At 38.4% G+C, this 12,883-nt stretch overlaps 1 protein-coding gene and 1 non-coding gene across 6 annotated transcripts in view; both read right to left on the bottom strand.

The window, feature by feature from the left end:
- The window catches only part of LOC744474 (serine/threonine-protein kinase SMG1-like), a 44,665-nt gene extending 35,472 nt beyond the window's left edge, over positions 1 to 9,193 (bottom strand). For all 5 annotated transcript variants that reach the window (XR_010152334.1, XR_010152335.1, XR_010152336.1 and 2 more), the window contains exons 1-10: positions 5,585 to 9,193; positions 5,269 to 5,430; positions 4,442 to 4,560; positions 3,902 to 3,989; positions 3,711 to 3,812; positions 2,951 to 3,091; positions 2,198 to 2,397; positions 1,615 to 1,811; positions 1,282 to 1,446; positions 32 to 186 (exon numbers count right to left, since the gene is read on the bottom strand). Coding sequence is in view for 2 of the 5 variants with exons in the window: in XM_063797015.1 (XP_063653085.1) it covers positions 32 to 186; positions 1,282 to 1,446; positions 1,615 to 1,811; positions 2,198 to 2,397; positions 2,951 to 3,091; positions 3,711 to 3,812; positions 3,902 to 3,989; positions 4,442 to 4,560; positions 5,269 to 5,430; positions 5,585 to 5,715 (1,460 nt within the window). In the remaining 3 variants the exon portion in view is untranslated. The remainder of the gene's footprint in view (positions 1 to 31; positions 187 to 1,281; positions 1,447 to 1,614; positions 1,812 to 2,197; positions 2,398 to 2,950; positions 3,092 to 3,710; positions 3,813 to 3,901; positions 3,990 to 4,441; positions 4,561 to 5,268; positions 5,431 to 5,584) is intronic.
- LOC129137505 (small nucleolar RNA U13) lies at positions 3,266 to 3,369 on the bottom strand. Its single transcript, XR_008540103.1, has one exon. It is a non-coding gene; the product is annotated as a small nucleolar RNA U13 (small nucleolar RNA).
- Positions 9,194 to 12,883: the final 3,690 nt, after the last annotated feature.

Raw genomic sequence — 12,883 nt, 5'->3', positions numbered from 1 at the left:
TCTATCACCCATTTCCTTCCCTCCAACCTACCTCCCTTCAGCCTGTTGAGCCACTGAGTTAACCCACAGAAGATTTTTTCCAACAATAGATGATGACCAGACAGCAATTCCCTGTATAGCTTCAGGACAATGAAGTTCACATAGTGCTTCTACCACCATCATAATGGTTACTTCCAATTCATTCCCCTGAAAACGCATTCAGAAAAGTTAGTCACCCAATACCATTAAAACATAAATCCCTATAAAATTTACAACTGATCACAGTCTGTGCCTGCTTAAAGCCAAATGTATTTAACAATTATTTTCACAATTCTCACATTATTTAGCTCAGAATTCTTTAAAATGTTACATATAAAATAGCCACAAAGGGTGACTAACAGAACCTTAGCAGCACATGGATGTTTGTACCCCCACCCCAAAGTTACCCAAACATTTAACCTGTGACCGCTGTAGGAATAACACATGGAGTAAAAAGAAAGCAAAAATTAAATATAAATAAACAGGAATTAAAGAATGATTAACTTCATGTGTTTGAATACTGCTTGACATTACCTGAATTGCTAAACATTTTGTTATTTTTGGATTCCAGTTATTTATTGTGAGCCCACTTTCAAGCCAGGAATTACTCAAGCATTTGTCATACGTTATAAAAACAATTTCTCCTGGCCAGGTGCAGTGGCTCATGCCTGTAATCCCAGCACTTTGGAAGGCCGAGGTGGGCGGATCACTTGTGGTCAGGAGTTCGAGACCAGCCTGGCCAACATGGTGAAACCCTGTCTCTACTAAAAATACAAAACTTAGCCGGGTATGGTGGTGGGTGCCTGTAATCCCAGGAACTGAGGCAAGAAGAGGCTTGAACCCAAGAGGCGGAGCTTACAGTGAGCCGAGATCACACAACTGCACTCCAGCCTGGGCTACAGAGTGAAACTGTGTCTCAAAAAAATAAATAAATAAAAAATTTCCCCCATAAACAAATTTTCAGAATTACCTTTAAAGTTCTAAACTTTGCACATAAGAAATATAGTTTTCACGTGTTCTAAGATGAATATTGTTTTAACGTGAACAAAAACATGAACATTATTTTAACTTCTAACACTGTTTTAACACGAATAAAATAGGTAACTCTGGCAGTTGTTACTTTTACAAAATACAGGATCAAAACCTTTGAAAATGAATCCAAGCTTTAACTTATTTTATCCATAGATTAAATCATACCAAAGGAATTAAACCATGTTTTTCTTATTAACAGACTTAAAATGAATTTCAAACACACCACTTTACCTGAGATAGGCTGGTTGTTTTCATCTCTCTAAGCAAGTCAAAGCCATGTCTCACTGTCACTGCAGGCTGGCCTGCCAACAATCCTACCCTCATGATGGAGAGTCGAATCCGCGTTAGCCAGTCCTGACAAGTTTGGCGATTGGTATAGAAAAAAGTTCTAATGACCTTTACGAGAAGAGAAAGAAAAGCTCAGGACTGGTTCAATTTGTAGGTAAGGATGTCTCACCTATATATAAACCAAATACACAAGTCTATTGTGATTTCAGCTCTGCACATACTGCCAGCTGTGACCATTAAACTGCTATAAAATAACACAATCTCATGGAAACCAACCTTGGGAGGTGAAGTTAATGCATTAGCACATCCCTCGTATGCATTATACATTAATTTCTCCAGATATTCCAGATACTGCAGAAGAAGAACAAGTCTAAGTTGGTTGTTACCATGGCCTTCATCATTGTCTGCAGTTGTCCACTGACTAACATCCTGATCAGGGTTTAATGTGTGAGCTGCGAGACTTCGAATGATACCTGAAAGCAAAGACAACATTCTGAATTTTTAAAAATCTTAAAGTTCCTAGAATAAGTGTGAGTTTTTTATGACAAATTCACATTTATCAAGTATCCTCTGTCTACCCATCATTTAAAAATAAAAAATCCCAACATGAAAGATCTTTCATTTTAGGGGAAAAAAATATATATTTTTTCCACACAACTCCCATAAGTTTTGGGGAAAAAACAAACATATTTCCAATGCAATTATTCAATGAAAGCTTATTCTAACAAACATACCTGAAAATTATTGACTTCTTTTCAAAAAAATCATATACTCTCAAATCTTTAACAAAGATTTTAAAATCCATTATTTCTTAATAAGGCTTTGAAAGTATTCACATCACAAAGCTTGAGCGAGTTACCTTCAATTGTCTGGAAGGTGTCTTGAGCTCTGCCCAGTGGGGTTCTCAGCTTAGAAAGAACAGTGAATTGTGCAGCTTCCCATATGGCCCACTGCCAAAGGATAGCATCTGTCTTCAGGAGATTGCGTGGAATTGTTGACTGGTCATGCTTATCCAGTCTCTGGCAGCTATAGAACAGTCTTTCCAACCAATTGTCCTTCCTGGGAAAAGTAGTTTCATATTTAAAAGACAATGACAACTTCATTTTAATAATGAAAAAAAAAATGCAAGGGGAATGGGAATAAGGAACTGTAATTTTCCCTACTCCAAAAAAAAGGCAAAACCTATGAAATTGAGAAGCATTATGTCCCCCCCTCTCATTTTGAGGTCTTTTATAGTTAACAGGATGAGGTACAGTGTGGAAGGATGATTAGGGTAAACGGCTCATGCCAGTCAGGAATGAAACTCATTCAATGCAACTAAGCATCTCTAGAATATCTCCACCCCCACCCCACTCCCCAAAGTGTTAATGACATCACATCAGTTAACTGTTAACCACATTTCATTACTCAATTTCAAAGCCCATTTTTGTTTCTACAGATGCTATCTTCAAAGCAATTTTCCTATTGATGAAAACTGAAATAACCCATATGAGAAGAATGTTACTTGATACTCTGCCACCCCCAAACATATTTTCTCGTCAAAACTGCATGTAAAGTCAAGGGAATCTTAAAATTATCTTTCCCAGATAAAATAGTCAAAGAAATGCCTTACCCTGTTCTATGAGAGTTCCCATACAAAATAAAACTAATAACATCAGAGAAATCTTGGGGGTGGAATGTATTACTTGGTGCTTTACTCATGTGACTTCTTAATGCTAAAGAAATTTCTTGAATTTCTGTGTGATTGTTATTGCTGTAGACAGAAAATAAAGTTGATGTTACGCAAAATATTTTAGCTTAAAAGGTTAGCACATACTGTAAGTGGATTATTTACTTATTAACTCACTGGAGGTAAAAATATAGTAAAATTGAGACTTTCAAATGGATACGGAGATGTGATTACAACTTTAGATCCTTTTTTTATTCACTTCAGATGGGTCATGTGCCGACATCATAAGAGGATTTGAGGGAGGCATATCAAACATGTGAACATAAAGACCCAATCATTATGCTTATGTATTACAAAAGGATCAAGTTTAGGCTCTTAAAAGCTCCCAAAGCAACTTGATCAAAAACAATAAAAGATTACTGTTTAGTTTTTCAAATATCTGAGCTACTAAGAAACATATTTTGGCACTACATGAGTTATTCTATACTAATTATTGTGAGCCTATAAAGCTCATTAAAATTTTTTAATTTTCTTGCAGACCTGCAAAATTTGATTATTTGACATCACTTCAATCACTGACAAGCAGGGCCATAAAAGATGTGTCATTAATGCTCTAATAGGTGATCTGTCTTCTCCTAAAGTAGACAACCAGTAGAGGCTGTAAATATCACAGAATGTCTTTGCTCCAAAACAACTGTTATACCTTAGGACAACATCTAAAGGAATTGATTTCAACAGTTTTCCAAATGCTTGTCGAATATGAGTTCCACAGTGCACTAGTTGAACACGGCAAACATCAACACATCTATGAAAGAACGAAATAGACAAAGCAGGTGTGTTAACATTTCAAGGTTATTAGGGTTAATGTCAAAAGACATGATCTTAATTTCATACCTCTGTAAAAGATCATCTGGCAAGGAAGAGGACAGAGCATGTAGACTGCTGCATGCCTGCAGACAGATATTCACATCTTCAACGAGAGCTATTAAACATTAAAAGACAGTTACTTTCAGCTGGCCAAAAGAAATTATATCCCAGTTTGTCATAATTATCTGAATCCATTCATTCATTCAACAAAGAGTGAGTGCCTACTCTAGACTAGGCACTGTTCTTGTCCAGAATCCTCACTGACTGTCACGTTTGGAAAAATGACACATTCAACAAAACCCATGTAATGTAACTGATGGGTCATCACACAAAACTTTTTCTGAGAGAAAATGTATAAGTATATGCAAACTATAAACATTCACGTAAGCTTAAAAATGTGACAATCACTTCAAAACATTTTTCTAATACTAAGAATGTGTATCTGTCATTAAAATGAGGATTACACAACTTCAGGTCAGGAAAAGAGCTCGATTGATGACCATCTCCCATTACCAAAGACCCTTTTAAGGATTGATAAACAAAATAGAAAAAAAAACAGAGTCTTACTGTTGGCTAAAAGGCCTTTGCAAAATTTATGGAAAGACGGAAGACAGAATAAAGTTGCATATGTTTCGGACTTCTTCATTAAAACAGCTACTTCCAAAGCCCAAGTCATTAACAGTTTCCTGAAACACAAAATATACAGTTGACTGTACTTTAAAAAAAACAACAACAAAAACAAAAAAACGTTTAAAGCCTAGTCTTCTTACATTGGTTTTCTCTTGGTTTTTCAAACATCTCAAACAATAAAAAATAAAAATTAAAAATGAAACTATAGAAATTACTGTCAAAATTGTTGTGTGCCTTTTAAGAAAACCTCCCAACGCAGCATGATAATAGCAAAGAGGCCGGGCGTGGCGGCTTACCTGAGGTCAGGAGTTCAAGACCAGCCTGGCCAACAACATGGTGAAACACCATCTCTACTAAAAATACAAAAATTAGCTGGGTATGGTGGCGGGCACCTGTAATCACGGCTACTTGGGAGGCTGAGGCAGGAGAATTGCTTGAACCTGGGAGGCAGAGGTTGCGGTGAGCAAAACTCCGTCTCAGAAACAAAAAAAGCATAGAATATTAAAAATCTATATATATTCTTCTATGAAACACTGGGGGTGGGGGATTGAGGTTTTTCATGTATTTCTTTTCAGAAAGAATAAGAAAGCCTAGATTAAATAATAAAACCAAATTATAAGGTGTTTGACAGTAAAGAAGTTGCTCTACCTCACCTCTATAATCCACATTTTAAAAAAATTTTTGTAATTCACATTTCTTATTCTCAAATTATAAAGGCAAATTAACAAAGTTAGGAAGAGTTAATACTATATAAAATCTGTTACCTCGTGTCCTGGTTAAGGTTATCTTTCTTAAGTAATATTCGCAGAAGATTTAATATAATTGAGAAATGTTTCTTTGTGGCCGTAGTTACAGTGCTAATCACAGCTCCATCAAACAAAGAAGGAGAGGAAGAACTGAGGCTACTAGAGATAAAGTGATCATGCCTGAAAGACAAAGCATAGATTATCTTTTCATCTTTAATCAAAGAAAGCAAGCAAGTCCAAAGTTAAATCAACATACATCTTTAAAATCTATCCATTAAAAAAATAAAATGTTTTGTGGGGTTCTTTTCTTAAGAAAAATTTGTGAATACAGTACCTGGTACAATGAGAATACAATGTGTAGAGCACAGCATACTGAATGGCAGGGAAGTGAACAGCCAGGTCACTGTGCACAATCATCAGATTCTTACTCAGAAGTGCAAAGACAGTTGGAGATAGCGCCCACATCTGATCATGTACAAAACAAAGTAAGTTTATGGCTTCTCCAAAATAAGCACAAGCATACAGAGTTTATCCTTCAAAACAGGGGTATTTGGACATTTTTTTTTATTTGGACATTTTTAAATTAAAATTACAGATTGGAAGGGATCTAGTACACTACACCTTGGACAAATACTTTTTTGTGAAGTCAGTAAAGCCTTTGTGTGCAATATAGCATCTCTATGCAATGCAGCAACTCCTCGTCTATCGCTACAGTAAGAAAACAGCCACAGGTCAGGTGTTGTGGCTCACACCTGTAATCCTAGCACTTTGGGAGGCTAAGGTGGGCAGATCACTTGAGCCCAGGAGTTTGAAACCAGCCTGGGCAACACAGCGGGACCCCATCTCTACTAAAATTACAAAAATTAGCTGGGCATGGTGGCGCACACTTGTAATCCCAGCTACTCGGGAGGCTGAGGCAGGAGAATCGCTTGAACCTGGGAGGCAGAGGTTGCAGTGACCCGAGATCATACCAATGCACTCCAGCCTAGATGACAAAGTTAAGACTCTCTCTCTCAAAACAAAACACCAGCCACATACAAAACACAGGAATGACAGTACCTGTGTTCCAAGAAAACTTTCTTCAGTCGGAGTCTCTCGCTCTGTTGCCCAGGCTGGAGTGCAATGGGGCGATCTCAGCTCACTGCAACCTCTACCTCTGGGGTTCAAGCAATTCTCCCTGCCTCAGTCTCCCAAGTAGCGGGGACTACAGGTGCCCAGCACCACGCCCTGCTAACTTTTGTATTTTTTTAGTAGAGATAGGGTTTCAACATGTTGGCCAGGCTGGTCTTGAACTCCTGAGCTCGGGTGATCTGCCCGTCTCGGTCTCCCGAGGGATTACAGGCGTGAACCACTGCGCCCAGCCCAACGAGAACTTTCTTTACAAAAACAGGCACTAGTGTTGCGATGGTTGTACACTTCTGTGAATATACTAAAAATCAGTGAATTATACACTTAAAATAACAAACAAAAAACAGGTGCTGGGCTGTATTTGTCCCACGGACCATAGTTTGCTGATCTCTCGTCTAAACAGAGCCCTTTGTATGTGCCTTTTGCGGAAGTAGACTGTATTTCTTCAATTTTCCATATACTGCAAATGGCAAGGTGCCCTGTTCAATAAGGAAACAAAGGCACACCCTGCCACTATACACCTTTTCCATCCATCTTTTTCCTTTACACTGCCAAGACACTCCATTCCACCTGACTGCCCCATCCCCACCCACTTTCTCCTTATTTCTAGAGTACAGGACATAAACATCTTTGAATCTGTAAATAATGTGAATAATTTTCCTCAAAAATCAAGCTTTCATGTTTGAAGAAGAGTTTATTGTGACTTCAAACATAAGCTGTAACTGGTAATAAGCGAAGCAGCTATGGAATTATACAAGGCAATCCAATCAAACAACACGGAGCACATTGAAGCGCAAACATCAAATTTTACCTTCTTCCTCCTAAAAACTTTATTCCCTAATTACATCCATTACTTTCTTTCTTTGTTTCTTTCTTTTTTTTTCTTTTGAGACAGAGTCTGGTTCTGTAGCCCAGGCTGGAGTGCGGTGGTGTGATCTCAGCTCACTGCAACCTCCACTCCCTGGGTTCAAGCAATTCTCCTACCTCAGCCTCCAAAGTAGCTAGGATTACAGGTGTGCACCACCACCCCTGGCTAATTTTTCTATTTTTAGTAGAGGCGAGCTTTCACCATGTTGGCCAGGCTGGTCTCAAACTCCTGACCACAAGTGATCAGCCCGACTTGGCCTCCCAGAGTGCTGGGTTTACAGATGTCAGCAACCGTGCCCAGCCTACACCTATTATTTTCTATTAAAAATAATGTTTTTCAACTCTGTGTGGTCCAATAGGAAGAAGAAATACACAAACCATAAACAATAAATACAAATCAGAGCAGGGCCACGTCAAATTACTTAAAAAAAAAAAAACACACGGGCTGGGCGCGGTGGCTCGTGCCTGTAATTCCAGCACTTTGGGAGGCTGAGGCGGGTGGATCACCTGAGGTCAGGAGTTTGAGACCAGCCTGGCCAACATGGTGAAACCAAGTCTCTACTAAAAATACAAAAATTAGCCCGTCGTAGTGGCAGGTGTCTGTAATCTCAGCTACTCGGGAGGCTGAGGCAGGAGAATTGCTGGAACCCGGGAGGCAGAGGTGGCAGTGAGCCCAGATTGCACCACTGCACTCCAGCCCAGGTGACAACAGCATGACTCTGTCACCAAAAAAAAAAAAAAGCTTTTTTCCCCCCCCTCCTAAAAGAAAGACTACAGGTTGAGCATCCCTTATTCAAAATGCTTGGGACCAGAAGTGTTTCAGACTTTGTATATGTTTGGATTTGAGAATACTTGCACATATATAAAATGAGATATGTGGGGGATGCGACCCAAGTCTAAACACGAAATTCACTTATGTTTCATAGACACCTTCTATTCATAGCCTGAAGGTCATTTTATGCAATATTTTAAATAATTTTGTGCATACAACAGTTTGGACTCATTGCATGAGGTCGGGTGTGGGATTTTCCACTTGGGGGATCATACTGGTGCTCAAAAAGTTTCAAATTTTGGAGCATTTTAGATTTAGGATTTTCAGATTAGGGATGCTCACCAGTAAGTGTTATGAAAATATTCCAAAATCCGGCTGGGCATGGTGGTGCCCACCTGTAATCCCGGCATTTTGGGAGGCCAAGGCAGGTGGATCACCTGAGGTCAGGAGTTCACAACCAGCCTGGCTAACATGGTGAAAACCCATCTCTACTAAATACAAAAAAATTAGCCAGGCGTGGTGGTGCATGCCTGTAATCCGAGCTACTTGGGAGGCTGAAACAGGAGAATCGCTTGTACCCGGGAGGCGGAGGTTGCAGCGAGCCAAGATTGCGCCATTGCACTCCAGCCTGGGCAACAAGAGTAAAACACTATCTCCAAAAAAAAAAAAGTATTCCAAAATCCAAAATCCAAAACACTTCCAGTCCCAAGTATTTCAGATAAGGAATATTCAACCTGTATGAATGTTCCTAGGTAAAAAGAGACAGCCAAAATATAAGACCATGTATAAGAACTAACTTCAGTAGACAGAAAGAAAAAAGTATCAGGGGAAGAAGAAAGAGACCGCATTTTAAAACAACTATACAAATTTGAGCTGTAAGAAACACTGACATTTTCTGTAAGCATGCTAGAGCAAATAGGAGAAATTCATAAGACGTTTTCTAGAAAATAAAACTAATATAAAAAAACTTATCAAGATTTGTCAAGGAAAAAGAAGAAAAGTTAAATATAATGGCAAGAAAACATTCCTACCAATTTTATTTATCCAGGCATGTCTTAAATATGGCTGTTTGTTACATACAGTGATTCTGCAGACATGTTGACATGACAGTGAAATACATAAATATGTAATGAGAAAAGGCTTAACTGTGGATAAAACAAAGTCATTACAATTAAAGACTTGAGTTTTTGGCATTTCCAATTGTAGTCAGGGCACTGAGGTCAAATTTAACTACAAATTTTGCATTGTCTACATTGAACACATGATTCTTAAAAGCCTCATGTTTTATTTCAGAACAGGCCTCAGGAAGTTGCAGACTGTGCAGGAGGTTGTTTAGGGCACAAGTCATTTCTCCCAATATTAACTTATAGGCAGTCTCCAAAACAGGAATATTCTTCAAGCTGAGCATCGCTTGATAAACAGCATGGGCTACAGCAACAACCTGAAAAACAAAAAATTCAAGGAAGTGATAAATGGAAAATAAATCTTCTAAAATTATATGGAAAATAAATCACTATCTGTATTAGTGCTGATGATACAAATAAATTTAAGATCGATCAATTCACTGTCCGTAGCACTTAATATTTTAATTTTTAAAAAACCAATCAGAAAACTGACACACATCAGTATGCTATTTCAAATCTATTAAGTTTTATCACAAATAAAGAGTACTATAAATGAAAACTGTCAATATGAAATTTCCAGAATGGCCGTTTTTTTTTTTTTTTAAATAATCAACATCAAAAGACATATGCAAACAGCAGTTTAAGACTGGGTTTCTTAAATCTACCAGGAAAGTCTGTGGTGGATTTGACTAGGGGGTGGTTGAAAAGCCAGTCATTTTTGTTTACAAAATATACAGTACTTCTTAATTTATAACTTTATAAATGTGTCAACTTGTTTTACCCTTATGAAAATTTAATAAATTTAATAACAGCAAGAGATGCATAGTCTGAAAAGAGTATCTGGCACATCATTCATGAAAGTATTCAGTATGATTATCAAGAAATATAAATTTAAAAGAACAAATACAATCACTATATTCTAAATCAAACATTTCACATTTCACTCAATTTCACTTATATAGCCTGGTAAGCAACATTAGGTCCGACTCTTCAGTGACTCAAGTTGTCAAAATTCATTATCAGTGTATTACTTACCCCTTTTTCTTTATGATAACGCAAGAATAGTAGTTTAGATGATGGTATAAACAGTTTTTCTACAAATGATGATGGCAGTTTCGTATTTATCTGTTCAACAATCTAAAAGAATAAAATTTTTTTAAAATGAGCTTCTCAAATTACAAAAAGACATGGAGAAACCTTAAATGCACACTGGTAAGTGAAAGAAGCCAATTGAAAAGGCTACATACTATATGACTCCAACTACATGGCATTCTGGAAAAGGCAAAACGATGGAGACAGTAAAAAGATCAGGGGTTGCCATGGGCTTAAGATGGGGGGAGGGAGGAGTGGGGAGAGGGAACGAGGAAGGAGTGGGTAGAACATAAAAGGTTTTTAGGGAAGTGAAACTATCCTGTATGATACTGGTAATAGGGGAAACATGTCATTACACATGTTAAAGTCCATAGAATACATAACACAAAGTAAACTATAAAATTAGTTAATAATAATATATCAATATTCACTCCTTTGTAATAAATGTACCACACTAACACAATATGTTAATGAGGGGGAAACTGTTGGGATGAAGAAGGCATATGGGAACTCATTGTTTTCTGCTCAATTTTCTGTATATCTAAAAAATAAAGTCTTTTAATTTAGAAAAATATATCTAAGCTATATTTTAAGGCCTTAATACTGTGACATTAAAGTGTTTAGACACCTAAATAGGACACACGTATTTTACCGTTATCATGGGCATTTTTTCACATTAGCAAAGAGAGGTGTAATTCCGGCAGAAATGCTCAGCAGAATGTCATCTAGAATTTGCTTTAAAATAATCCAGTTGGAGATGAAAGGATAGCAAAGAGGCCTAGATGAAACCAGATGGGCCATTTGTTTCTAATTATAGAAGCTGCGTGTTAAATATGTACAAATTTATTATACTATGCTCCCTATTTTTATGTGCTTCAGAATGTCCATAATAAAAGTGGGGGGAGGATATTTGTGGTTAAGAAATTAAAGGAGGCCGGCCGGGTGCGGTGGCTCACACCTGTAATCCCAGCACTTTGGGAGGCCAAGGCAGGCAGATCATGAGGTCAGGAGATCGAGACCATCCTGGCTAACATGGTGAAACCCCTTCTCTACTAAAAATACAATTGTGCCACTGCACTCCAGCCTGGGCAAAAGAGTGAGACTCCGTCTCAAAAAAAAAAAAAAAAAAAAAAAGAAGAAATTAAAGGAGGCCAGGCATGATTGCTCACACCTGTAATCCCAGCACTTTGGGAGGGCAAGGCAGGAGGATTACTTGAGACCAACAATTTAAGGCCAGCCTAGACAATGTAGTGAGACCCCTTCTCTCCAAAAAATACAAAGGTTAGCCAGGCATGGTGGCATGCATCTGTAATCCCAGATAGTCGGGAGGCTGAGTGGGAGAATCACTTGAGCCCAGGAGTTTGAGGCTGCAGTGAGCTCTGATTGTACCGCTGCACTCCAGCCAGGGGAATACAGCAAGATCCTGTGACAAAAAAAAAAAAAAGAAAAGAAAAGAAAAGAAAAGAAAAGCAAAAAAGAAAGAATCTGGTGTGTAGAGCAATGTTTCCTCAGAAAAAACGAGTAAAGCTACACTGAGACTAGCTATCAACCACTAAAAATAGAGGCCTGGCAGAGTGGCTCATGCCTATAATCCCAGTACTTTGGGAAGCCAAGGCAGGTGGATTGCTTGAGCCCAAGAATTCAAGACCAGCCTGGGCAACATGGCAAAACTCCATCTCTACAAAATAATATAAAAAATTAGCCAGGTGTGGTGGTGCACGCCTGTAGTCCTAGCTACCTGGGGGGCTGAGGTGGGAGGATCACCTGAACCCAAGAGGTCAAGGCTACAGTGAGCCAAAATCATGCCACTGCACTTCATCCTGTGCAACGGAGTGAGACCCTGTCTCAAAAAAAAATTGCATTAAAAATAAAAGTAAATAGACACTAAAATGAAAGGATAGATTATAAGACTGATGAATGTACTCTAAAAAATAATATAATGAAGCAAAGCCCTTATTTTTTTTCTTTTTTGGAGACAGGGCCTTTTTTGTCACCTTGGCTGAGTGCAGTGGCACAATCAGAGCTCACTTCAACCTCAAGTTCCTGGGCTTAATCAATCCTCCTCCCTCAGCCTCCCGAGTAGCTAGGACTGCAGGTGCACACCACTACACCAAGCTAATTTTTGACTTTTTGTACAGATGGGGTCTCCCTACATTGCCCAAGCTGTGCCAGAATTCCTGGATGCAAGCAATCCTGCTTTGGCCTCCCAAAGCGCTGGGATTACAAGCATGAGCCACCATACCCAGACAAAGTCCTTCATTTCTTACATATCGATTTAAGGGCCTGAATAAACCAACACATTAAAAAGGAAAAGAATAATTCACATACCAGCGTGAGTAAATTCAAGACTGAGATGATATAATCGGTACCACAAGTCTGGCAATTCTCCAGTTGGTCTAATCCATATGTAATGACCATGTCACAATGTATAGTCATGCTAGGATCCAAGCTGCCGAGCAAAACACCAACACACTCATTAGCAGCTGTCAACACAGCCTCAGAAAAAAACACCTGGTTTGCAGCCGTCACACATCTCATTACTCTGTACAGAACCTGTAAATGGGGAAAATAAGCAGCTTTTTAAAAAAATTCACATGCTTCCACAAAGCAAGAAAATACTTTTTATTTAATGCAATTTCAACTGAAAATT

This window comes from Pan troglodytes, chromosome 18 (genome assembly GCF_028858775.2).
Source record: "Pan troglodytes isolate AG18354 chromosome 18, NHGRI_mPanTro3-v2.0_pri, whole genome shotgun sequence".
NCBI lineage: Eukaryota > Metazoa > Chordata > Mammalia > Primates > Hominidae > Pan > Pan troglodytes.
The sequence above is the reverse complement of the archived record's forward strand: the minus strand, read 5'-3'. Positions and strand labels throughout refer to the sequence as shown.